This window comes from Sus scrofa, chromosome 7, assembly GCF_054392235.1.
Source record: "Sus scrofa isolate SSC_HxYL_T2T_F1_AM1 chromosome 7, Sscrofa_HxYL_maternal_Yorkshire_Landrace_v2.0, whole genome shotgun sequence".
NCBI classification, from domain to species: Eukaryota; Metazoa; Chordata; class Mammalia; order Artiodactyla; family Suidae; genus Sus; species Sus scrofa.
Genome location: NC_139389.1, coordinates 52,179,246 through 52,207,060, shown reverse-complemented (window position 1 = coordinate 52,207,060; position 27,815 = coordinate 52,179,246). Strand labels below are relative to the sequence as shown.

The following is a 27,815-nucleotide window of genomic DNA, read 5'->3' as shown; positions in this document are numbered from 1 at the left end:
GGGAACCTAACCCTCCACTTTACGTCATCAGGAGCGCGTCTGCCCGCGAGAGCGCGGGGAGATTGGCTGGTTGGAGGGCGGTGTCGGCCGACGCCCCCGTCCCGTCCCGCTGGTCTTTGCGCTTGCTTGGTGGAGAGCCCAGCTTTAATTCGTAGGACTAGGGGAGCAGAGGTCCAGCTCCCCCCCTCCGTAGCCGAGGTCCGGGACAGGCCGGCCTGTGAGTAAACTGTGCGCCGTGAGGCATGTCAGTCTTTTAAATTCCTCCATTCTTCTGACTTCTCTCTCTCTTTCCCTTACCTGACCTCTGAGCCTCGGTCTTTTCCCTTGTCCCAACTCCCAACTTCCTCCTCCTCCTTTACCTTATTAACGTGATGGGATTTCGCTCTCCTCTACCTTCTTCTTAGGTTTAGATTCTCCACCGACCTCTTTATTTCAGCGAGGTCCGCGGTCCTGTGGAGGTACTGCTGGAAAGAATATGCTTTAAGGTCCCAGAGGCCATGTTGCAGTCTTCCGTAGCCACCCCGGCACCCCGAAGTTCCGCTAGGCAGAGGGCGATTGTGGGAATTCGGAGGGATGTGCTGGTCCCACAGCTGCCTCCCTTCTAGGCATCGGTTCTTGTGAAGGTTTTTTTGTAAGAGGTGGCGGGACTGGAAGTGACTGTGTTCATAGATGAAGGTGAGCGTAGGAGGTGGAAAGACAAGTGGAAATTGAAGTGAAACTGTAAATTACTTGTTCTCACTTTTATCTAGAAAGAGAGCAATCTTTCATATGCTAAAAGCCCTGGATAACATATTTGTGTATGTGTGTCAAATTTTAAATTACTCGATGATTTTTCTCCCAATATTTTCTTGTTTATTTATTTATGCTAATATTTTCAAATTTAATTTGCATGCCACATGTTGTCATCTCCGACACAGATTGGCTGAAAATTGGAGGTGGCTAGCTTTTGCTGAAGTGTTAATGTGGAACCATATGTAAACAAACTTGAAAGTTATTTGATTCAGAACTATATGTAGGTGTTTTACCCATATTTTTAAGGGGGGGTGGGCGTGGGCTTGCTTCACCAATGCCTTTTAACATATTCTCATCATCAGTAACTTATATTTGCTTTGCATGTTGCTGCTTTGGATACCAAAGCCTCTCCTGATAGATCTTCTGAGAAAAATTCGGAAATCCTATTGCCATTTGCAGAAGTTGTGTTCCTATCTAAAAATGATATCTATTTCTAGCCTTTACCTATTTACCATGTGATTTTTCAGGAAGTCAGTCATACAGGGCTCTTTCCTATCATCTGTCCAGATTTAGGAATGCCTCACCTATTTTGTGTGAAATGAGTGTGATAGTACCTGTTTGCAATCTAGTCTGGGGCAGTTTTCAGATTACTTTTTATATCATTACTACTCTAATGTTTCAATTATAATTATTTTTCTCATCCACTTTTTAAGCTAGTACTTGTAATTTATGGCTCTCAAGAATATGGATGACAAGGACCCCATGGATTCAACAAAATAAAAATCATAGTAATTTTTAAAGTATAATAGGAATTGTCTTTTGTTATATATCTGTTTAGACTTTGGTCTGTGCACTTTTTTACCTAGTTGAACACATTGCATTAACATTTTTTATCTTTCATTTAGTATTTTTTGAGTTTATCTCCATTTTAAGGAAACTATGCAGACGTTTTTTGGCCACGTCCATGGTATGTGGAAGTTCCTGGGCCAAGGATTGAACCTGCACCACAGCAGCAATCTGAGTCACTGCAGTAACAATGCTAGATCCTTAACCTGCTGCACCATGGAACTCTGCATGACATATTTAAAATTTTAACTTGGGTATAATATACCCACAGACGAGTACACGTCATAGTTGTAAAATTTGACAAATTTCCACAAACCGAATACATCTATGTAGTAGGAATTTGGATCAAGACTATCACCCCAAAGCTTCTCTCTTGCCCCCCTTTCTCTACTAGTCACCATACTTCTTCGGACTTGTGACATCAAAGATTTGTGTGGCCTAATTCCTAAACATTTTAATAGCTATATAAAAGTCTATAATTTGTGGAGTTCCCATTGTGGCGCAGTGGAAACGAATCCCAACTAGGAACCATGAGGTTGCGGGTTTGACCCCTCGCCTCGCCCAGTGGGTTAAGGATCCAGTGTTGCTGTGAGCTGTGGTATAGGTTGCATACGCGGCCTGAATCTTGCATTGTGGCTATGGCGTAGGCCGGCAACAGCACTGATTTGACTCCTAGCCTGGGAGCCTCCATCTACCTCAGGTGCAGCCCTTAAAAAAAAAAAAAGACCAAAAAAAGTCTATAATTTGTGTATACTGTACTTCACATATTCCTACATTGTTAGATATTGATGATGTTTCTAAATTTTCTTCACTTCAAGTAAAGAACAAGTATTTTACGTAGTAACTTTCCCAGGAGTGATGACCCTCAGTGAAAAGGCATAATCATTTCAGAGACTTTTCAAACTTATTGCCAATTTGATTTTAGAAATATTTAAATTGATTAAGATCATCTTGTTTCACATCTCCCTAACAAATATTTGGTATTCTTATTTTATTTTAAGCTTCGATAAATTGATAGGCAGGGGATGGTATAGAAAGTAGAATTTTGGAGTTCCCGTCACGGCGCAGTGGAAACAAATCTGACTAGGAATCATGAGGTTGCAGGTTCAATCTCTGGCCTCGCTCAGTAGGTTAGGGATCCTGTGTTGCTGTGGCTGTGGTGTAGGCTGGCAGCTGTAGCTCCGATTCCACCCCAAGCCTGGGAACCTTCATATGCCATGGCCCTAAAAAGCAAAAAAAAAAAAAAGGTAGAATTTTAAGCTCACTTCCTGCCTTGTCTGTTACATGGCATGATGAATATATTAATAAAGTTTGCAATTTGAAATCTTTTAAAATACTAGTCTCTACAAGTTGAGGATATATGACTGACAAGTATTTAGTAATTTAGGTGAACAGTTACTGCTTTTCTGTGTGGAATTTTGATCAGGCTACTTTATTTCTTTATTTCTCTGGGCTCTAATTTCTACATCTGTAAAATGATGAAATTGAACGTAGTTACTTAGTGTAAGACTCTGCTAGTTATTAGGAATATACAACTCATAATGTTGGATCAGTTTATAGACTAGCAGTGTGTGTGTGTGTGTGTGTGTGTGTGTGTGTGTACCCATACATACATATGTAAAATTTTATACCATGTATTTTGTGTAAACATAAAACATATATAAACAAATATATTTTATATGAACCTAAAAAACAGTGTTCTAATGTATTGTAGTGTGGGAGATGATATGTGTATAAAGAGGAAAACAGTGGCGTAGTATGGATTACTGAAGTGGCCATTTAACCTAGCTTGTAGCTTCAGGAACAGGCTGTGAGTATATTAATTAAATTCTGGGACTTTCTGCTTCCTAGGTTTAAATGATAGCTCTACAGTTTCCTCATTTGTAAAATGGGGATAATATTAATACTTATCTCTTGGTGGTGTAGTAAGGATTAAAATTGCTGCTGTATATAAAGTCCTTAAGCAGTGCCTGGCACATAGAAAGCTCCCCGTACTGGAGGTGATGCCTTAGCCAAAGAACATTCTAGGCCAGTGGGTGAGCAAGAGCAAGTCACAGAACTTTGGCCTACGTAGGGAACGTAGGTAATCCAGTTAGGTAATCCAGTATTTCCGGAACACAAAATATGTGGAGTTCAAAGTCAGAGGTGGTTCTGAGAGAGAAGCAGGGATCAGGTCTTGGGGGCCTCGAGTGCTTGTTTTGTTCACCACTTTTTTCTCCAGCATCCAACACAATAAAGTAGGTATTAAATGAAAACCGCCTGAATGAAAAAATCAATTAGGAGGCTATGCTCTATCCTCTACATGATGCAGAGCTGTTGAAAAATCTTAGAAGTGTGACATGAGCATATTTGCATTGGTGTCAGTGTGTCAAATGGATGAGAGGGGGCTAAGAGTGGTCAGTAAAACCAACTAAGAGGCTCTTAAGGAAGAGAACTAGAACTGGAATAATCATAGTAGTTATGGAGAAGAAGAACCAAAGTTATAAAATGTGTAGGGAGCAGAAAAGGAAAAGAGGTGAAATAATATACCCTCTTTTTCTCTATTCCCTTCTCACCAATAAGCTCCCATTTTGCCACTCTCTTGTAAATATATAGGAGTTCCCATCATGGCTCAGCAGTAATGAACCCGACTAGTATTGGCTCAGATCCAACATTGCTGTGGCTGTGGTGTAGGCTGGCAGCTACAGCTCCAAATCGACCCCTAGCCTGGGAACCGACATATGCTGCTGGTGCAGTCCTAAAAAGACATATGTACATACACACATACATACATACATTAACATTGTGCTGCTTTTTCTAGATCGGTCCTTGTTCCTCCTGTTGGGCATTTTCCACGCTCCATCATGTTGAGGGCTAAGACTCGGCTTTTTTTGCTTTCACCTCATCACCTGAAGCAACTGAAAAAGTCATCAGGCTCTAGGCTTGTATGGCAGCGACTTCTGCATCAGCAACAGCCTCTTCACCCAGAATGGGCTGCCCTGGCTAAAAAGCAGCTGAAAGGCAAAAATCCAGAAGAACTAATATGGCACACCCCAGAAGGGATCTCCATAAAGCCCTTATATTCCAGCAGGGATACCAAGGACTTCCCTGAAGAACTCCCAGGAGTGAAGCCGTTCACGCGCGGACCATATCCCACCATGTATACCTTTAGGCCCTGGACCATCCGCCAGTATGCTGGTTTCAGTACTGTGGAAGAGAGCAATAAGTTCTATAAGGACAATATTAAGGGTGAGATTTTAAATGTGAGACCTAATATTTATGATGAAGTATATATATATATATATGTATGTATATATACTTACTCGTCTTGGTTATTTTTGAAGGGAGCCTGGTTAATTTGTGGTCAAGGCTATACTCTGAAAAAAATGAATGTTTTTCAACTTCCACAGTCAAAAAGATAAATGAGCGAGAATAAAATGCTAAATTCTTGAAGGCAAACAATATTTACTTGCACATGGTGTGAAAGGAATTAGATGAAGCGAAGTTGTATGAAGGAAAGAGACATTAGCTTTGCCTTTGAGAAGCCTTTAATTAAAACCATCAGGATAGCAGGAAAAACAACAACAACAAAAAACCAAAAAAACTCATCAGGATAGGAATTGAAGGAGAAAATGGAATTGTGTGAACTACTATGTTTTCTTTTTGATCTGTGCTGAAAATCATAATGTTTGAAAGCTAAACTTGAGGATCTCTCAGCACGTATTGCCTATGGAGGACTGAACTCATGTAGTGTATTTTAGTTTTTTGCATGGTTTTCATAATTTTATTTCTAAGAATGTTGAATGTCCAAGACAAGAACATAAATAAGTGAGCATGCAAATACTAAATTATGTTAACTATATATAAATAGCCATATCTTTTCATAAATCTTAAACGTATTTCTATAGGAGTTCCTTTCATGGCTCAGCAGTAATGTACCTGATTAGTATCCACGAGGACACAGGTTTGATCCTTGGCCTGGCTCAGTGAGTTAAGGATCCAGAGTTGCAGTGAGCTGCAGTGTAGGTCGCAGATGTGGCTCAGATCCCGCATTGCTGTGGCTGTGGTGTAGGCAGGCGGCTGTAGTTCTGATTTGACCCCTAGCTTGGGAACTTCCATATGTGGTGGGAGCGGCCCTAAATACATATGTATTTTCTATCAGAAATTGTTAAGGTTAAAAAAAAATCTTCAGACATGAGATAAATGACATGTTTTGTTCCTTCTATTCTTTATTGTAGTGAAGTCTGGAACTCTGTATTTTAAGCACATGGGAAAAAACAGGCTCTTAGGAAATAGAGTATCTTTAACTTTTGAGAATAAAAATGTTTATTATAGAAGTGTTCTATGATGAGATGAATTAATACTTTTAGTAGTGTTAAAAGAAAATCAGTTTACTTTAATGCCAGACTCTTTAAATAGTATTACTTTTCTTTATATATCTAGCTGGTCAACAAGGATTATCAGTTGCCTTCGATCTGGCAACACATCGTGGCTATGATTCAGACAACCCTCGAGTTCATGGTGATGTTGGAATGGCTGGCGTTGCTATTGACACTGTGGAAGATACCAAGATTCTTTTTGATGGAATTCCTTTAGAAAAAATGTCAGTTTCCATGACCATGAATGGAGCAGTTATTCCAGTTCTTGCCACTTTTATAGTATCTGGGGAAGAGCAAGGCGTACCTAAAGAGAAACTTACTGGTACAATCCAAAATGATATACTGAAAGAGTTTATGGTCAGAAATACTTATATTTTTCCTCCAGAACCATCCATGAAAATTATTGCTGACATCTTCCAATATACAGCAAAGGTATCCTTTATGGTTTTGTGGGTTTTGCTGTAATTCTTTGAATGTAGGAATTTTTATAAAATACCACAACCTAATTTGAAATCATAACTGCGTCTGAGTCATAGTTGTAGTATAAGGCCAAGGTGTAGGTTTTGTGTTTATAAGTGAGTGTTGTTAGTTTTTATTTTTGGTCTTTAATGTTCTGATTTTACGGTCTGTCACCACCTTTGAATCTGGGCAGTAGACATTTATTTTCTTTATTGTTAAAATCTTTATTCTGCTAATTGTTAGAATCAGGGGGACTCATAATTTATACTTCCTTATTTCTCTTGAGTTCAGATTCAGTTGTAAATAGACACTGGTGTCAGAGAGATGGGGGTCAAAACATCAGCTTTATTTCTGCAAAAAACTGGAAGAGAAGATATCACTTACAGAGTTCCTTTTGTGGCTCAGCAAGTTAAGAACCCGACTAGTATCCATTAGGATGTGGGTTTGATCCCTGGCTTCACTCAGTGGGTCAAGGATCTGGTGTTGCCACAAGCTGCGGCATAGGTCGGTGTGGCCATGAAAAGAAAAAATATATATATTGCTTATATCCATAACCACAATGAGGTCCCTAATGTTTCACCCCTGAATTATGTTCATTTTTCCCAAAGTGATGGGAAAAGAAAGTTCTTGAAGTACTCCTTTGTTAACAGCAATCCCTCCACAGGGAAACCTAAAGCTTCTTCATATCCTCTGAGTAATTCATTTATATATTCCCCCATCATTCACACTTTACTTTTTGCTGGCAGTGCTTTCTTCTCACCTACCTTATGATTACACTGTTATTTCATAGCAAAGGGAAAGTGGGTTGAATATAACACAGTAAGCATTATATAGTTTCAGTTAATATTATGAACTACTTAGTATGTCTGAGTTGATCATTTTAAAATAATACCATCTTTTAGAAAATAGATTTAATGAATCTTTTTGATGTTTTTATTCACAGTTGTATTTTTTATTATTTTATATAGCACATGCCAAAATTTAATTCAATTTCAATTAGTGGATACCATATGCAGGAAGCAGGAGCCGATGCCATTCTGGAGCTGGCCTATACTATTGCAGATGGATTGGAATACTGTAGAACTGGACTCCAAGCTGGCCTGACAATTGATGAGTTTGCACCAAGGTGAGTAATTAAACTCAAATATTGTCTCAACATTAAGGAAGATCAGGAGTTCCCATTGTGGCTTAGTGGTTAACAAACCCGACTAGTATCATGAGGACATGGGTTGGATCCCTGGCCTTCCTCAGTGGGTTAAGGATCCAGTGTTGCCGCGAGCTGTGGTGTAGGTTGCAGACGAGGCTCAGATCTAGCGTGGCTATGGCTGTGGTTAGCAGCTACAGCTCCGATTTGAACCCTAGCCTGGGAACCTCCATATGCCATGGGTGCAGCCCTAAAAAGACCAAAAAAAAAAGAGAGAGAGAGAGAAAGAAAGGTCATAGAGTTCTTTGGTGGCTCAGCAGGTTAAGGATCTGGCATTGTTACTGCAGCGGCTTGGGTTGCTGCTATGGTGTGTGTTCAATCCCTGACCTGGGAACTTCCACATGCTAGGGGTGTGGCCAAAAAGAAAAGTAAATAAATAATTATTATTTTTTTTAAGTCATAGGACCATTTTATGAGTGTATAGCAAAATATATTGGTAAAATGAATTTATATGTATATAAAATTACTAAATTCTTTTGTTTTAGCTGAGTAATAATGAGGGAATGAGCCAGTACTGTTTATAATTAAAAATCAAAGTTAAATTTGACTGCACTTCTTGGTAAATTAGAGGAATCTTGTCCTTTGCTATTCAGAGAACACAGTTAACTGGCACCTTCTGACAAATAACATTGAAATATAACACTCAAGACAGATTTTCTTTTGTTCTATTAATATTTCTGTTTTGAAATACAGAAGTATCTCTTATAGGTTTAAGATTCCTGCAGTATACATGCTTTCATTATAATTCAGTTTTTTGCAAATTTTCTGTGAAAATAGTTCCACATGTAGTTATATTTTCAGTGTATTTGTGGGACTAGGTGAGCCTTACGTCCTGCTCCTCTGCATCTTAGACCTCTCCCTGTAACACACTGCTTTCACTTTAGTTCAAGTTAAGTTGTTTGAAGTTAAAATCTGGACTTTTGTGTGTATGTGATACAAATAGTTTTATTTTCCACTTATAATCAAATTCTGGACTTAATGTTACTATTTCAGGTTGTCTTTCTTCTGGGGAATTGGGATGAACTTTTATATGGAAATAGCAAAAATGAGAGCTGGGAGAAGACTCTGGGCCCATTTAATAGAGAAGATGTTTCGGCCTAAAAACTCTAAATCTCTTCTTCTAAGAGCACATTGTCAGACATCAGGATGGTCACTTACTGAGCAAGTATGTTTATCATTTAAAGTGTAGAAATTTAATGAAGTCTACATTTTCTTCTAAGCACTTGGCATAGTGAAAAAATAGACTTAAGAAGTTATCTGCTAATATTTGAAAATCATAATTATTCTGAAGCATAATACATGTTTATTTTTATACAAATGATGATGAATAAAATTGGCTCCCTCTAGTGGTTAACAATATAAAATCATTTAATTCTTAGCTTCCATGTCTGGCTGTGTATTTTACTTTTTTAAAAGTAACAAAATTGTAATAATGAGGAAGAAGTAAAAATTATAACTTAATATTGTCTTAAATAGTTTTTTTTTTTTTTGCTTTTTAGGGCCGCACCCTTAGCATATGGAAGTTCTCAGGCTGGGATCAAATCAGAGCTGCAGCTGCCAGCCTATGCCACAGCTGCAGCAATGCAGGATTCAAGCCATACCTGCAACCTGCACCACAGCTTACATCAATGCCGGATCCCCAACCCACTGAGCAAGGCCAGGGAGCAAACCTGCATCCTCATGGATAATAATCGGCTTTGTTTCTGCTGCATCACAGTGGGAACTCTCTGTTGTAAATAATTTTTTTGTCTTTTTGCCATTTCTTGGGCCATTCCTGTGGCATATGGAGGTTCCCAGGCTAGAGGTCTAATCAGAGCTGTAGCCACCGGCCTATGCCAGAGCCACAGCAATGCAGGATCTGAGCTGCATCTGCGACCTACACCACAGCTGACAGCGCTGGATCCTTAGCCCACTGAACAAGGCCAGGGATCGAACCCGAAATCTCATGGTTCCTAGTCAGATTCGTTAACCACTGAGCCACGACAGGAACTCCTGTAAATAATTTTAATGGTTAAAATTCTTAACAAGATTTCGTCAGTAAAATTTAATTTTATACGTATATACTTTTATGATAGTTATGTGTTTAAATAAACACGCATTCAAACAAACCATTTAAAAATTACTATCACTTGGGTAATCTTTTTCAACTTTGTTTCATTTTATTAAAAGGCTGTGTGGTGATGATCTTTTTAAACATGCATTTTCTTTACATATATATTAAATTATTTTGAAACATTAAAAATAATTTATAGCTAAAGTTATATTGCTTTTATACATTTAAGGAGTTCCCATTATGGAGCAGCAGAAATGAATCTGACTAGTATCTATGAGGATGCTGGTTCGATTCCTGGCCTTGCTCAGTGGGTTAAGGATCCGGCATTGCCATGAGCTGTGGTATAGGTCGCTGACGCAGCTTGGATCTGGCATTGCTGTGGCTGTGGTGTAGGCCTGAGGCTACACCTCCAATTAGACCCTTAGCCTGGGAACCTCCATATGCTGCGGGTGAGGCCCTAAAACGACAAAAAGACCAAAAAAAAAAATTGTCACATTGCTTTTATACATTTAAAAGCAGATAAAAACTAATCATCTCCATATTAAATATGAGTTCAGGTACTTATAAGTGGAGAAATATAGATTTCAGAGTTGGAAGCACTTTAGTAATCATTTTTGTCTTACCCTCCTCATTTTTATAGCTAAGGAAACTAAAGTTCAGAAAGGACCAATGACTTTCCCAAATCACAGCTAGGAACAGAATGACCCAGAGGCCATATTTCCTATTGTCATAGTCCACTCTTCACCTGTTTTATTAATCATTTGTTAATAAATCATTGCCAGTTTTGTGCACCTCATTACTTTTGTGCATCAGAGTAGATACTTTGTACAATAATTAGGAGATGGTGAATTATGAGCTGAAAGATGCTAATAATCTAAGTCAACAAGGTAACCATTCATGATGCACTTATAGAAGAGTAGGCAATAAAAAATAAGCACAAGTATTTAATATTTCAGATGATTATATGAGGCAGTGTTTTAGCGCCTTAGCACAGACTAAGGACGTAATTCTATAAGTCTGGCTCGTTTACTAATTGGTCTAAATTTATTTGATATTCTGAAGACTAATGCAAACTTTGGCAAAGAAAGTATGTATCAACCCCTGCTTAATCATATCATCTTTTACAGCTTCAATATATATCAACTGTTGCCTTGTTTTTTTTTTTTTTTGCTTTTTACTAAATGGGTTAGGATCCTTATAATAACATCATTCGTACTACAGTAGAAGCAATGGCAGCGGTGTTTGGAGGAACTCAGTCTTTGCACACAAATTCTTTTGATGAAGCCCTGGGTTTGCCAACGGTGAAAAGTGCTAGAATTGCCAGGAACACACAAATCATTATTCAAGAAGAATCTGGGATTCCCAAAGTGGCCGATCCTTGGGGAGGTTCATATATGATGGAATCACTCACAAACGACGTTTATGATGCTGCCTTGAAGGTCAGTTTCTCCTCTTTGAAACTTTGCTTTCAAGATTTACATGTTTATAAAGATTTATAGATTTTTGAGTTATAAATCAAATCATTTGTAGAATTGTGTCAAGATTTGTAAAGTGAGAAAAGAGAATTTTAGGTTTGATTTTATAGTATTTAAAACTGAAACTTAATTTAAAAATAGATTTGTATTTGTATTATTATGTTCAGAGATTAAAAAGACAACTAGCATTAAAAGACCGAAATAAAAAAAGCAGTCCTTTGTCCTCCACTGGTGGTTTGCCTGCTTCCTTGATTCAGCCACATCTTTTTCTATGTTTTTATCTCCATGTTTTAAAATTACACATTCTAATTGTTTTAGATGTTATCTATTTCTTTGCTAGTATGGTAGCTTAGTATTTTAGGTGGATTTTTTCCCCTTTCCTTTGTCCCATATTACCAATATAATTATATATATCTCAATGTAAATCCTTCTGAAGTCCTCTAAATTCTCATTTGACTTAGACTGATTTCTTCCTAGACCATTGCTGTCCTTGGACTTCCCTTTGTCATTATCCTGGGAGTTCTTTTTACCTTTGCTATATTTAATCTGTGTCCTGAATTCTGTCTCTTTGTTGATTATCCCTTGTTATTTTGAAGCGCATATTATGGGAACCTCCTAAAAATGGTGCATAGGGGTGAATTATTTGGAACTTTGGACATTTGAAAATGTCTTTGTTCTTCTTTCATACTTGATTGATAGCCTGGCTTTGAAATTTTTCAGTTGGGAGTTTGTAAGCAAATTTGAAACCATTCACCTCGTTTTTATTCTAGCTTCCAATATTTCTGTTCAGAATTCTGTTGCCATTCTCATGCAGGGTCTTTCTTTCTGAAAGTTTTAGGATCTCTTCTTTATTTTTGTGCTGATGTGTCCTATTTTTTTCTACATTCATTATCTTGGACCTTTGGTGGGCTTTTTGTTTTTGTTGTTGTTGTTGTTGTTGCTTTTTAGGGCTGCACCCACAGCATATGGAAGTTCTCAAGCTAGGGGTCGAATCAGAGCAGCAGCTGCTGGCCTACCTGACAGCTCACGGCAACACTGGATCCCCAACCCACTGAGCAAGGCCAGGGATTAAATCTGCATCCTCATGGATACCAGTTGGATTCATTTCCACTGCGCCACAATGGGAACTCCCTGGTGGGCATTTTTTGTCTGGCCTCTATCATGTTCCCTTAGCTCTGGGAAATTGTTATGTATTATTTATTTTAAAAAATTTTTTATTAAAGTATAGTTGACTTATAATGTATCAATTTCTGCTATACAGTAAATTGACTAAGTGATACATACATATACATATACATATATATACACATTTCTTTTCTCATATTATCTTCCATCATGTTCTGTAACAAGAGATTCAGTGTAGTTCCCTGTGCTATACAGTAGTATATTTTTTTGATAATTTCCTTCCTGTCATTTTCCTGTGGTTTCTCCTAGTTATCAAGTAAGGACCTCTTTAAATGACATTCTGATATTCTTATCTGTTCTGTAATGTATCTTTGAGTTTTTGCTGTGGTTTGTTTTGAGTTGTCAACTTTATCCTTTTATTTAAATACTTTAAAATTCACATATCCTGTTTTTAATTTCCAAGAGCTCTTTTTTGTGTTCTGATTTTCCCTCTTGCATGTCATACTACTTGTTTTATTAATATAGAATCTCTCTTTTCTGAGAATAATTATATTTTTTGAAGTTTTCTTTTGTATCCTACATTGTTACTGTTTCCTTTTTGTCTTCAGCCTTATCATTCAGAATGCAGGGTTTTGTTTTGTTTTTTTGCTTTTTAGGGCCACACCCGAGGCATATGGAAGTTCCCAGGCTAAGGGTCAGATTGGAGCTACAGCTGCCAGCCTCCACTACAGCAATGCCAGATACGAGCCCCTTCTGCAACCTACACCACAGCTTACGGCAACACCAGATCCTTAACCCACTGAGCGAGGTCAGGGATCGAACCCACAACCTAATGGTTCCTAGTCAGATTCGTTTCTGCTGCGCCACAACGGGAACTCCAGAATGCAGGTTTTTATTTCAGTAAGACATCTTATTCTTGCCTCTCCTTGTACTTGGTATTTTGTAGTACATTGCTTTTCTAGTTCATTTTCTGCAGACAGTAAACTTTGGTTCTCCTGTTAGAATGGGAGAGAGGTCGTCGCCAATTCTCAGGTTGTTCACATCTTTTTAACTTCCGATCTTATTCTTGGCTTCTATTGAATCCAGTACAGATTCTTCTTCCTTGGATTCTTCAGGGGAAAATTAGTTTGACTGTGCTTCTTTCTGCAAGATCATACCCCATTCCACATCCATTTTCCACTATCCCATGTATGTACGAGACTGTGATTGCTGGTTTAGATGTTTCCTAGGTCAGTAAAGAATGGAGTTATGTCATTACTCTCCTGATCAAACTGAAAATAAAGTGGCATTTTGAAGTAAATTTTTTTGAGTCTTTATGTAACTAAAAATAAGGATTAGAGAAATCATGGAGCAGTGGAAACGAATCCGACTAGGAACTATGAGGTTGCAGGTTCAATCCCTGGCCTCGCTCAGTGGGTTAAGGATCTGGCGTTGCTGTGAGCTGTGGTGTAGGTCGCAGGCACTGCTCAGATCTGACACTGCAATGGCTCCGGCCTAGGCCAGCAGCAACAGCTCCAATTCAACCCGTAGCCTGGGAACCTCCGTATGCTGTGTGGGTACAGCCCTAAAAAGGACAAAAGACAGAAAAAAGAAAAAAAAAAAAAAAGGATTAGAGAATTCACATTATCTTTAGTTGGCTTCTAAGACTTCAGTGCAAGGTTTTGTGTTTTCCATAATATACTCAATAGTTTTTCTGTTGTCTTTTTAAATAATTTTAAGCAGAGAATGTCTTTTTTAATGGCTAAAATTGACATAGTAACATTATGTTATTTAACACATTAGTATGGTTTATAAAAGTATTTCCATATTCTCTTCTAGTTTTTTATCTGTTTTTCTAATAGCTCATTAATGAAATTGAAGAGATGGGTGGAATGGCCAAAGCTGTGGCAGAGGGAATACCTAAACTTCGAATTGAAGAATGTGCTGCCCGAAGACAAGCTAGAATAGATTCTGGTAAGATAAAGTAGAAAAGTTTGCATGTGGAAGCCAATATTTAAAAATAAATTTGAATTTCTGTTTGATGATAACATGTATAGTTAATAAAACAAAAATTATGGAAAAACGGAACTTGGATAAAATGTTTCTCATGAATCTTTATGTATGTCTCCATTTATCTCTGTGTTTGTATTTTTGCATGCCTGAATGCACATGGGCAGACATATGTACAAAATATGTGTAATTTGCCCATTGTATACATGTGCATGTGTGTGGGTGGGTATCACCAACATTTTGAAGATGACATCATGATTGGTCATTGTGCCCTGCTTTGGACTATTCATTTATTCATTCAGCTGGTCAATACTTTATTAGTCTTCAGTATTTAATGCACTGTGCTATGTCTGGGCGTACAACCTGAACAGGACAGACATGGTCTCTACACTCACAGAGCTTACATTTTAGTAAGAGAGAGAGGAAATGCACAAATAAACAAGTGGGCTAATGACAGATTGTGCTAAGTTTTATGAAGAAAGTAAGAAAAGGGATATAACCTAAGGTAGCAGTTGGCAGGATTCTTTAGCTAGAGTGATAATCTGGTAGTTTGTGGCAAAATATATTTATAGTATTAAGGAAGTGTAATTTATAATTCTGATTTATCATTTATAGATTTTTTTTTTTTATGGCTGTACCCATGGCATATGGAAGTTCCTGGGCCAGGGATTGAATCTGAGCCTCAGCTGTGACCCATGCCATAGCTGCAGCAATGCTGGATCCTTTAACCCATTGTGTGGGGCTGGGTTGAACTCGCACTTCCACAGCTACCTGAGCCACTGCAGTCAGATTCTTAACTCACAGGGCCACAGCGGGAACTCTAGATCACATATAGATTTTAAAAGGATTTTTGTTTACAAGTGATTGGCTGTAAGAGAATTCAAGAAAATATTAGAAAAGCTATTGCATGTTTATCTTCTACTTTATAAATCTTAGATGGTAGCCACTTCTATGGTTTTAATTTTGTAGTGTTAGAAGAGAGTTTATCAGAAACTCTGGGAATGTTGTGTAGTTTGGGAGAATAAGAAAGATCCTCCCTTAAAGGGATTCAAATATATACATGTCTTTTTCTCTCCTTCCCTCAGTTCTATATTGGTATTTGTTCATCAATATTGAAGTTTCATTAACAGTTAAAAATACTACTTAAAAATATTAAACTTATAAGGCAAATGTGGTGATCAGAGCATTACTGTTAGACGGTTATCTGTGAGTAGAATCTATATGTTATCTTCCTCTGGGAAATTAACAGGTTCTGAAGTAATTGTTGGAGTAAATAAATACCAGTTGGAAAAAGAAGAATCTGTGGAGGTTTTGGCAATTGATAATACTTCAGTGCGCAACAAGCAGATTGAAAAACTTAAGAAGGTAACAATGGCTATCACATTTGGAGGGCTTTCTGTGTTCTGGGTGCTGTCCAAGCCCCCGCATTGCACTGCTTCATTGTTACAACAGCCACATGAGGCCAGCATTATTTCTCAACATTTTAAAGATAAGGAAACTAAAGATAAGGGGGATTGAGAAACTTCCCCAGGATAAATAATTAAGCATCCAAGACTGAAAGCTATGTCTGTTGACACCAGGCACTCATGTTTTCAGTCAAGATATCTGCTGCCTCTGTGAAAGTTATATGTTCTTGTTAAAAACCACACCATAATAACAATGCCTCCTATAATTTACAGATTTGCAGAAAGGCTTAGATAATTATATAACTCATTCAAAGTTAAAAACAAAATTAACTTCAAAGTCAGTATTTGAACCCAAGCCTCTCACTGTAATCTGTTTCCATGTACCTCATGCTACTATGAAAGAATCATTTGCTTTCAGTTCTTTGTTTTGTTTCATTTTGTAGGGCTGCACTTGCAGCATATGGAAGTTCCAGGCTAGGGGTCAAATAGGAGCTACAGCTGCTGGCCTACGCCACAGCCACACAGGATCCGAGCTGTGTCTGTGACCTCCACCACAGTTCACAGCAATACCAGATCCTTTAACCCACTGAGCAAGGCCAGGGATTGAACCCGCGTCCTCATGGATACTAGTCAGGTTTGTTACCACTGAGCCATGACAGGAACTCCCCTTTTGCTTTCAATTTTGTTTTAAAATTCAAGTATATTTGAATAGGGCTTGACCAAGATACAGTTTAGAATGAAAGATATTTATTTTGATTGAAACTAGAGTACTGTTTTATTTTTTTATTTTCTCATTGAGATAAACCAAAGAATATGAAATAATAAAATAGATAAAATGTACTACTAATTCTTTTTTTTTTTTTGCTTTTTAGGGCTGCACCTGAGGCATATGGAGGTTCCCAGGCTAAGAATCTAATTGGAGCTGTAGTTGCTGGCCTACACCACAGCCATAGCAATGCCAGATCTGAGCCATGTCCGCAACCTACACCACAGCTCATGGCAATGCTGGATCCTTAACATACTGAGCCAAGGCCAGGGATCGAACCCACAACCTCATACTAATTCTTACCATTGTAACCTATACATTACTGTTGTATGAAGCTACCTTGATCTCTTAATCTCGGGCTTTAGTAATTACTGCTGTTTCTAAGGCAGTAGAGTTGAAATTCTGTAATGATTTTCTCTATTTAGTTTATTCTTTACCTAAAGGTTATCTTAAGATAAGACTTTTTTCCCTGTCAGTTTAAATCGTTCTTTAAGAATCTAATAGACTTTGTCCAGTTAGACTGTATATATAACTTTCATCTTCTATTTTTTCTATTAGAGTTACCAGCAGACGCTTAACAATATTTTCACCCTCAATCAGGAGATAACAACTGCTCTCCCAATTTTTGTCATTTTTAGAGTGTCCTACTTAGGATGTAGCATTATATTTTCAGTGATTACAAAAATCTTAATATTTAGAAAAATTCTTTTCTCCTCTCTTAAGCTAACAACATGAGGGGTTCCATTTAATGTAAATGATGATATTTTGGGCAAGGGAGAGAAATTCAGTAAAGATAATGGATTTGGGTTCCTCTTTGCCTTTAATTTAAATTTTCCGACCCACCTCTGCTTATAGATATAATTTTAGTGGCATCTTAAGCGGTATCATATTTTAGACTCTTACAGGTGTTGGAAATTTGTGAAAAAATTCAATTTAAGATAACTTTGTTTAGGTAGGCCGTTGGCAGAATAGAATAGAGCTGGGACCCAAGGGGAAAAGTCTTTGACTGTGTTTTTCATTGTCTTTCTCTTTTTATTAAAGTATTTTTTATTGTCTCTGTCTTTCTTTTTTTTCCCAAGATTATTTTTATATAAAAAGTGATGCACATACATATTATTACCTATAGATTATTAATTAACTAAGGGAAACTTAAAATGTATAACTAAAATATTCCCTAAGTTATAATTTACTACTTGGGAGAATCAGTGCTATTATTTATTACCGCCCTGCTTATTTTTGAATTATCAGTGTTATACAGAATTTAGTATTATTTTAGGAATTCCTTAAATGTTTTGGGAATGAATATCAGACCTAGGAAACATATTATTCTCTTCTTTTTATTTCCTTTTGTTTTTAAATTTAGAGTCATGGAACATTTTCCACATGATGTACGTAACGGTATTATCTGATCTTAGTTTTATTCTCTATGAGCATATCTTGCCCCATTCTTTAACCTTTTCTGTAAGGTCAAATCCAGCAGGGATCAAGCTTTGGCTGAACGGTGCCTCACTGCCCTCACTGCCTGTGCTGCCAGTGGAGATGGGAATATTCTTGCTCTTGCAGTAGAGGCAACTCGTGCAAGGTAAGGATATGTTAAGTTTGGAGATTTCTGGATACTAAAAGTTAGCCAGTTTAGCTTTTCAGAGTGTACTTAAATAAAAGGTCAACTCTATAAACCATGTGAGCCTAAAAGAAAATATTGGAGACCAAAATAAAATTCTTAAACAGCTTTGCATTGAAAACAGTCATACATTTTGGACGGTGTGCATTAATTTTTGTGTATTTCCCTGTGGCTCGGGATATTTAAAGCAATTGTGGCAAACCTCTGTCAATGATTTGCAGGTTGGAGTTTGATTTACTTTGAAGTATAGAGGGACATTATTATGTTGGACAGTAAACAGACCTGTCTTTTGTCCAAGGTAGACAGTATCTCTGTCTTCCAAGGCTGTGTACTATATAGACATCTTAGAAAAGAGTCTAGATAAAGGCAATCAGTGCTTTGCTCTGCAGAACATACAGAAAAGCAAGTGACCCATGGACACTTCTCCCAATATATGATAATATAACTAAATAAATTGTTTTTTTCTGAGTACATGTGGAATGAATTAATAAACAAGTGGATGGAATATGGTAAAATATTTACTTTTTAATCAGAAAATAATCTGTGTGAATATTGCTCTTGGCCCATTTATATTGGTAAGCAGTGGCTTATTCAGGAACCTTAAAATGCTTGTCTATTAGTAGTTTTTAGGTCATTCAGTCGTTTTTTGGATGACAAATGTTGAAAAGAGGTCACTTTGTATGAAGGCATCCAGGAGCATTTTTTCCAACAGTATTCTGAGGAAAGGTGCTTTTGTGGATGTAATAAAAAGCATTCTTATTTAGGATTTTGACAGCCTGTTTTTAGCTGAGGTAATAAAATATGCCTAATTGTATTGAATGTTAAATATTTTTATCTCAAATAATGATGTTAAGAGGACCTCCATGTAATATTTTAGATGTACAGTTGGAGAAATCACAGATGCCATGAAAAAGGTATTTGGTGAACATAAAGCTAATGATCGTATGGTGAGTGGAGCCTATCGCCAGGAATTTGGAGAAAGTAAAGAGATATCATTTGCTATCAAGAGGTAGGAGAACAGACTTGTGGTTGCCAAGAGGGGTACAGAGGAAATGGGAAGGACTGGGAGTTTGGGGTTAGTAGATGCAAACTCTTGCATTTGCAGTGGATAAGCAATGAGATTCTGCTGTATAGCACAGGGAACTATATCTGATCACTTGTGATGGAACATGATGGAGGATAATGTGAAAAAAAGAATGTATATGGATGTATAGGTCACTTTGCTGTAGAAATTGACAGAACATTGTAAATCAACCATAATAAAAAAATTTTTAAAAAAGGTAATATGTGAGATTTCTTAAACCAGCATGTCGTATTTTCCATTCATCCCAGGAGTCTTCTGCGGGCTTAATTGTCTCACATATCACTGGAAAATATTTGAATTGTAGTTTCCTAAAATAGTATTTTGCACTTTCACAACAGTCTTCTCTAGGAGTTTCTTATTTCAAACAAATGTTTATTTAACTAATACTGATACTGCTTCATATCCTCCAGGTGCTTAGATTTCAATTTCCTTGTGACAGTACACTTTTGTATTTTCCTAAATTTTATTTACATTGTTTAACTGCTCAAAATAATTATGAAAACTTACTTTTCCTGTTTGAAAGTAAATATTTGGCGGCATAAATTAAAATCAGTCTTCACCGAACTGACAGTAATTAACACTGTCAAACTTGCTTTGGAGATAAAAATTAATATATTTCATCATGCTTCTCAGGTATAGGTAGTAGCTTCCTGATGACTGGTTTTCTCAACCTCTGTAGTACATTTTTCACTAAAAATTTTGTGTCACTTCTTATCCATCAGATAAATATCATAACAGCCAAGGTGAAAGTCATCAAAGTGTAACTTTTTTTCTTTCAACATAAGTAGATTTGTTTCTTAGTGCTTTTTCATCTAGGGTGTAAATTTATTGATTTAAGCAAGCAAATATTTTGATTATAGATTATCATAAGATACTACATTGAGGTCACCTTGGGGGAGTTCGCACTTGTGAGGGTTAAATGCGATATGGGCAGTTCAAAACAATGAGTCATAACTGAAGACTTTTTTTTAGTTTATATTTAAATATCCCTGCACTTTGTCCCCTAGAGACTGTCTTAAGAAGTGGAAAAGTCGTTATTTTCTCCTCTTGCTTCACTGTGATGCTCTCAGTGTTACTGGCTTACAGTTGTGCCATCTTTCAGATTTTCCTCTAGGGGAGATGGGAAACATACTCGGATTTTAATGGAGTTCTCCACATGAAATAGAGATATTAAAAAAGTATGAGTAACCAGATTAGATGTTTTTAAATAAACTTGATAGGTTTACTGCAAATAAATCATAGTTTTATATCTTATTTTTGGTCAAGTAATATGTAACTGTTGTATGTTAAAATGTTCCTTAGGGTTCATAAGTTCATGGAACGTGAAGGTCGCAGACCTCGTCTTCTTGTGGCAAAAATGGGACAAGATGGACATGACAGAGGAGCAAAAGTTATTGCTACAGGATTTGCCGATCTTGGTTTCGATGTGGATATTGGTCCTCTTTTTCAGGTATTGAAATCGGGGAGATTTTCAAAAGGTGTATCAGTAAGTCACATTTAGAAAGAATTATAAGAAAAAGATTCTGGATCAACATGACATTATTACAGTAAAAGAAGAACATGAATTCAGCAAATTTCCTAATTTACTTTTGAATGCATATAATCCAATTAATTATGAAAAACAGATAGAATATAATTCATTTTAATGTACTCATTACTCAGACTTTGTGAAAATCAGTGTCAGTTCAGAACTAGAGCTTTTATTAAGCTTCTGAAACTGTAAGGATTACTTTCAAAGATCTTATTGCACTATACATTGAGATTTGACCAATAGTTTGTGGGAAAGATAGCCTGCATCAGATTGGTAAGAAGTATTTTGAAAGCGAAGTCAAGCATTAGGATTAGCTAAATTTATAATTAGATTTTCTCTTTTTTAAACTTCCTAGCAGTGTTTTATTTAATTACAGAATATTAGACACAGCAGTAAAATAATTTGTTGCAAGTAAATGAAGCTGAAATTCTGTAGAGTGATAAAACATTAATCACTCACTACCAAAAACTTTGACAAGTAACTTTTATATAAAAAGCTTTATGCACTACATATTTATTGATTGTCTACCAGATACTAGGTTCTGAGTTAAAAACCATGATTTATGTCTTCAGGGAGGTTGCAGATTCTCAGCAGAGTGAGATATACTCACCAGTAATCACAGCAGAGAGTAATTGCCGTAGGTACAGTTTAAACAAGGCACTTGTCCGAGTATGCTAGGAACTTTGAGCAGTGCCTTTCAGAAGCCTGGAGAACAAGGCAGGGAAGGGCATACTGATAAGGCCTGAGCAGAGGAACAGTGATGCAGAGCCATGATAAGGCATGAAGGCCTCATGTACCTGCAAAAGGTTTAGTAAGATGGGAATCCAGTGCTGGAATGGCATGTAGATTCTGATGACTAGCCTTCTGTGCCACTCAAAGGAGCTTGAACTTCATTCTGGAGGTGTTCGGGTAGAGTGACACAATCAAATGTATACTTTAGGAAGGTCACCTGCTAGTAAAATCACTTTCTGAAGTGGGTTGGGAGGAGCCATGACTAGTTGCAAGGAGTCCAGTTAAAGTGCTGAGTACCCTGAGTGTGAAAAGTGAAGGCCTGGACTGGGTTAGGATCTTAGAAACAAAAAGTCAGCTGAGATTCAGAAGACAATTTAATGGAAGTGTCGCTGGCAAACATGCAGGCCGTCTTAAGAGAACCAGCTTTTGGCACGTTCAGATGAAGGCAACCTTAAAAGTTGAATGGCTATGTTTGGAGCATAAGAGAGAGGCCTCACCTATACACAAGGTTTTGAGACCTATCAGTATATAAACTTTACTTAAAGCTATGAAGATGGATGTAATTTTCCATGGAGAAGATACACAGTGAGATGAGAAGAAGATACCTGAACATGGAAAGGAAATACGTGAGAAGGAAGCAGCAGAGGAGTGAAAGGAAATGGGATGAGTAGTGGGTTTAAAACAAGGAAGGAGCAGAGTTTCAAGGAGGAGGAAGCACTGATATTACATACTGCCGACAGGTCAACTGCGATGAGGAGTAAAGAGTATTGCATTTTCACCAGGAAAGAAGTAAACATTCCTGAAGAGCCAAGCCTTTGTACAGTCTCCCTTGAGCATTTCCCTTTTGAAGTTTTAAAATAGTACTCTAGAGAAGCTAGAAGAAATTGTTGCAATGGAGAGTTAGCCCCGCCTTCTGGAGATGTGTCCTTGAACTGTGTTAGTAGTTGAGTACGTAAATGTGCTTACAGTCTTTCAGGCTTAAGGTGGGTTTTAGTAAGAATTGCAAATATATTTCAGATTAAGTAAATAGTACACACTGTATTTATATTGCTTTCATTCTTCCTCTAAGTTGAACCCACAACCTCATGGTTCTTAGTCAGATTCGTTTATGCTGCACCACGATGGGACCTCCTACTTCAAAATTTTTAATGAGGAAGATTGTCGAATGTTGATTGAAATAGGATAAAACACCTTACAAATGTTTTCTCAGGTCAGTCTCCCAAAGCAACAGAAGTAAAAGCAAAAATAAACCAGTGGGACCTAATCAAACTGACAAGATTTGCACAGCAAAGGAAACCAAAAAGACAACTTAGAGAATGAGAGAAAATACTTTCAAATGATGCAACTGACAAGGGCTTAATCTCTAAAATATACAAGCAGCTTATACAGCTCCACAGCAAAAAAGCTAACAACCCAATTGAAAAATGAGCAAAAGACCTGAATAGACATTTCTCCAAGGAAGATATACAGATGGCCAACAAGCACATGAAAAAATGCTCAACATCCCTGATTATTAGAGAAATGCAAATAAAAACTACCATGAGAGGAGTTCCCCTTGTGGAAGAGCAGAAACAAATTCAACTAGGAACCATGAGGTTGCAGGTTTGATCCCTGGCCTTGCTCAGTGGGTTAAGGACCTGGCATCGCCGTGAACTGTGGTGTAGGTCACAGACACAGCTCGGATCCCATTTGCTGTGGCTGTGGCATAGGTTGGCGGCTGTAGCTCCGATTGGACCCCTAGCCTGGGAACTTCCATATGCCGTGGATGTGGCCCTAAAAAGTAAAAACAAACAAACAAAAAAAACTACCATGAGATACCACCTTGCACCAGTCAGAATGGCCATCATTAATAAGTCCACAAATAACAAATGCTGGAGGGGGTGTGGAGAAAAGGGAACCCTCCTGCACTGTTGGTGGGAATGTAAGCTGGTACAACCACTATGAGAACAGTGTGGAGGTACCTTAGAAATCTATGCATAGAACTACCATATGACCCAGCAATCCCACTCTTGGGCATAAATCCGGACAAAACTTTCCTTAAAAGAGACACATGCACCTGCATGTTCATTGCAGCCCTATTCACAATAGCCAAGACACAGAAACAATCCAAATGTCCATCAATAGATGATTAGATCAGGAAGGTGTGGTATATATTCACAATAGAGCAAGATAATGCCATTTGCAGCAACATGGATGGAACTAGAGACTCTCATACTGAGTGAAGTCAGAAAGAGAAAGACAAATACCATATGATATCACTCATATCTAGAATCTAATATGTGGCACAAATGAACCTTTCTACAGAAAAGAACATCATGGACTTGGAGAACAGACTTGTGGTTGCCAAAGGGGAGGAGGAGGGAGTGGGGTGGATTGACAGCTTGGGGTTAATAAATGCAAAATTTTGCCTTTGGAATGGATTAGCCATGAGATCCTTCTGTGTAGCACTGGGAACTATGTCTAGTCACTTGGGATGGAGCATGATAATGTGAGAAAAAAGAATATATACATGTACGTATATACATGTACTGGGTCACCAAGCTTTACAGTAGGGAAAAAAAAAATTGTATTGGGGAAATAACAAAAAAAAGAAAAAAATGAAATAGTATAAAACTTTACAGATATTTTTGGGATAAATAATGATCTATCTCTTTCTAATCATTTAGACTCCCCGGGAAGTGGCCCAACAGGCTGTGGATGCAGATGTGCATGCAGTGGGTGTGAGCACACTTGCTGCGGGGCATAAAACCCTGGTTCCCGAGCTCATCAAGGAACTTAGCACCCTCGGACGGCCAGATATTCTCGTCATTTGTGGAGGGGTGATACCACCACAGGTATTGTTCTCCTGAATTTTCTAGTACTGTGATGGGACTCCTGAGTAACAGTAGCTTATATATAGTTCTTTAATTTACTGCATACTTTCACTAAAAATTTGTTGTAGATTTTTTTTTGATATTTCTTTTTTTTCTTTTATTATTTAATTTTTTTTCCACTGCACAGCATGGGAACCAAGTTCCTCTTACATGTATACATTTTTTCCCCCACCCTTTGTTCTGTTGCAATATAAATATCAAGACATAGTTCTCAATGCTATTCAGCAGGATCTCCTTGTAAATCCATTCCAAGTTGTATCCAATAACCCCAAGCTCCTGATCCCTCCCACTTCCTCCCTCTCCCCGGGCAGCCACAAGTCTATTCTCCAAGTCCATGATTTTCTTTTCTGTGGAAAGGTTCATTTGTGCTGTGTATTAGATTCCAGTTATAAGTGATATCATATGGTATTTGTCTTTGTCTTTCTGACTCATTTCACTCAGTATGAGGGTCTCTAGTTCCATCCATGTTGCTGCAAATGGCATTATCTTGCTCTTTTTTATGGCTGAGTAGTATTCTATTGTGAATATATACCACATCTTCCGAATCCAATCCTCTGTCAATGGACAATTGGGTTGTTTCCATGTCTTGGCTATTGTGAATAGTGCTGCAATGAAGATGCGGGTGCATGTGTCTCTTTTAAGTTGAGTTTTGTCCGGATAGATGCCCAAGAGTGGGACTGTGGAGTCATATGGAAGTTCTATGCATAGATTTCTAAGGTATCTCCAAACTGTTCTCCATAGTGGCTGTACCAGTTGACATTCCCACCAACAGTGCAGGAGGGTTCCCTTTTCTCCACACCCCCTCCAGCATTTGTTATTTGTGGACTTATTAATGATGGCCACTCTGACTGGTGTGAGGTGGAATCTCATGGTAGTTTTGATTTGCATTTCTCTTATAATCAGCGATGTTGAGCATTTTTTCATGTGCTTGTTGGCCATTTGTATATCTTCCTTGGAGAACAGTCTATTCAGGTCTTTTGCCCATTTTTCCATTGATTGACTGGCTTTTTTGCTGTTGGGTTGTATAAGTTGTTTATATATTCTAGAGATTAAGCACTTGTCGGTTGCATCATTTGAAACTATTTTCTCCCATTCTGTCAGTTGTCTTTTTGTTTTCTTTTTGGTTTCCTTTGCTGTGCAAAAGCCTTTCAGTTTGATGAGGTCCCATGGGTTTATTTTTGCTCTTATTTCTTTTTCTTTGGGAGACTGCTATCTATCTATGGAACTTCTAGCTATATTGCAGTTTTAGAGTCTACAATACCTAAGCTCTTGGGCATGATATTAGAATTTAAGAACCAAAATAATTAGGCAGCACAAAATAATTGGAATTGAAATATGAATTGAGAAGAAATGCAGGCGTGTTATACACGTGAGCTGACATTTTCAAGAAATATACTTTGTAGAAGTCATATTAAACCTCTGGATATTTGAATTACCTAGAACATTTGTAGGTGTTTGTCATACTTTTTCCCCCATGAGTTTAAAAACTAAGGATCAGTTTCTCTTTTTGCTTTTTAGGGCCACACCCACAGCATATGGAGGTTCCCAGGCTAGGGGTCCAATCAGAGCTATAGCTGCTGGCCTACACCACAGCAACTCAGGATCCGAGCAGCATGATCTACACCACAACTCACGGCAATGCCAGATCCTTAACATACTGAGCGAGGCCAGGAATCGAACCCACAACCTCATGGATACTAGTTGGATTCATTTCCACTGCACCACCACACGGAAACTCCTAAGGATCATTTCCTATAATGACACACTTGTATGTTAATATGGCTATTCTTTATAATATAATATGGCCATTCTTTATAATATAATTCTATCAGTTAACACCCATGCATTTTTCTCATTATTTGTTTACAGTAAATATAATGTGCTATTATTCACCTGAAAGTCATTTAAATTTTAATATTTTAAATATAATTTAATATAAATAGTATTATAATATATTATAATATAAATCATTCATCAGAAATGATTTAGCCATTGCCGTTGTGGAGCTTACAGCAATAAGATGTTAAGTACCACTGAAGAATTATAGTGTTACAGGAATATTACAAGTTGCACAAGTCAAAAAAAAAGCAGAGAAGGGCATGGGGAAGATCTTTGTGATGTGGAAGGGGTGGGAAGGGAGAAAAGGTTGAGAACTTGCCCTCTCCCTCCACACCCAGCCCTGGACGAGGGCTAAGGCCTCTACAGTGGGGAATCTGAGGAAGAGGTGGGCAAAGATCCCGGGTTGCTGAGGGAAGGAGGAGGGTCATAAACCCAGAGCTCACTCCATAAGCCCCTTTAAAGCTGGCAGAATGGGAGAGGTGAGGAGGTCAGAGATGGAGCAGCAAAATGAAAAATGAGGTTAGTTGATACAAGAGAAGTGGAACCATCAAGGAGATTAAAGAAGGAAAATGTAGGTTAAGGTCATTGTCCTTTTGTTTCTTTTTGTTGAAATTAGAAATATTGTCTCCTATTAATTAAATAAATTCTTCCAACAGGATTATGAATTCTTATTTGAAGTCGGCGTTTCCAATGTGTTTGGTCCTGGGACTCGAATTCCAAAGGCTGCTGTTCAAGTGCTTAATGACATTGAGAAGTGTTTGGAAAAGAAGCAGCAATCTATGTAACATCCTGTCTTTGTTTTTGCTTTTTTCAAAAATATTCTTTCAATTATGATCAAAGAAGAAAGTGAAGCTATGTCTGCAAATTATTCAGCACTTGATATGTGCTTTCCTGAAAGCTTAACATTAAAATACTTGACTTATAAGACTGTCATGCTATAAGTATGTATAGTTCCATTTTAATTTTAAAAATCAAAAAAATTATCCTTAAAACTCTATAATATATGCTCAATACTTTATGAGAAACTCTAGACAAAGTTATTTTTTTAATTATGATATTTATTTGAAATATTTCTTATAAATCTATTTACTATTTTAAGAATATCTTAAGAATATCTTTCGGAGTTCCCATCGTGGCTCAGCAGTTAACGAACCTGACTAGCATCCATGAGGACTCGGGTTTGATCCCTGGCCTCACTCTGTGGGTTAAGGATCTGGCATTGTTGTGAGCTGTGGTGTAGGTCACAGACATGGCTCGGATCCAGTGTTGCTGTGACTCTGGTGTAGGCTGGCAACTACAGCTCCGGTTGGACCCCTAGCCTGGGAACCTTCATGTGCTGCAAGTATGGCCCTAAAAAGACAAAAAAAAAAAAAAAAGAAAAAAAATCTTAAGAAATCTGTTTACTCTATTTTAAGAATTAAACATTGCCTTAAAACAGATCTGACTAGTCCTGTCTTTAGTTTTACATGTATTTGAGCACCAGAAAATATAATCTATGTATGAATAAAATAATTATGCCTATCTTGGAAAAAAATAGTGGGAGAGTGTTTATGTAGGTAATATATTGTGATGTCGTCCTCAGCCAAATTCTACCAGGATTACTTCAATAAGGGTATTAAATCAGACCCAAAGTTGGAACAGGGCAGGAAAGGGCAGAAAGGGCAGACTATTTCTTCTGGCCTGACTCTACTTTCTTTCTGAACTCAGGATCCTATTATTGCT

General features: G+C 37.6%; 1 protein-coding gene across 5 annotated transcripts; it reads left to right on the top strand.

The window, feature by feature from the left end:
• The first annotated feature begins 108 nt into the window (after nucleotides 1-108).
• Nucleotides 109-27,453, top strand: MMUT (methylmalonyl-CoA mutase). Of its 5 annotated transcripts, NM_214405.2 has the most exon segments (13): nucleotides 145-217; nucleotides 4,379-4,806; nucleotides 6,001-6,368; nucleotides 7,364-7,521; nucleotides 8,593-8,764; nucleotides 10,843-11,091; nucleotides 14,094-14,205; nucleotides 15,491-15,606; nucleotides 17,880-17,995; nucleotides 18,912-19,043; nucleotides 20,421-20,568; nucleotides 24,048-24,215; nucleotides 26,750-27,453. In NM_214405.2, coding segments are annotated over 12 exon segments (2,253 nt in total). In that variant the 5' UTR covers nucleotides 145-217; nucleotides 4,379-4,421; the 3' UTR covers nucleotides 26,879-27,453.
• Nucleotides 27,454-27,815: the final 362 nt, after the last annotated feature.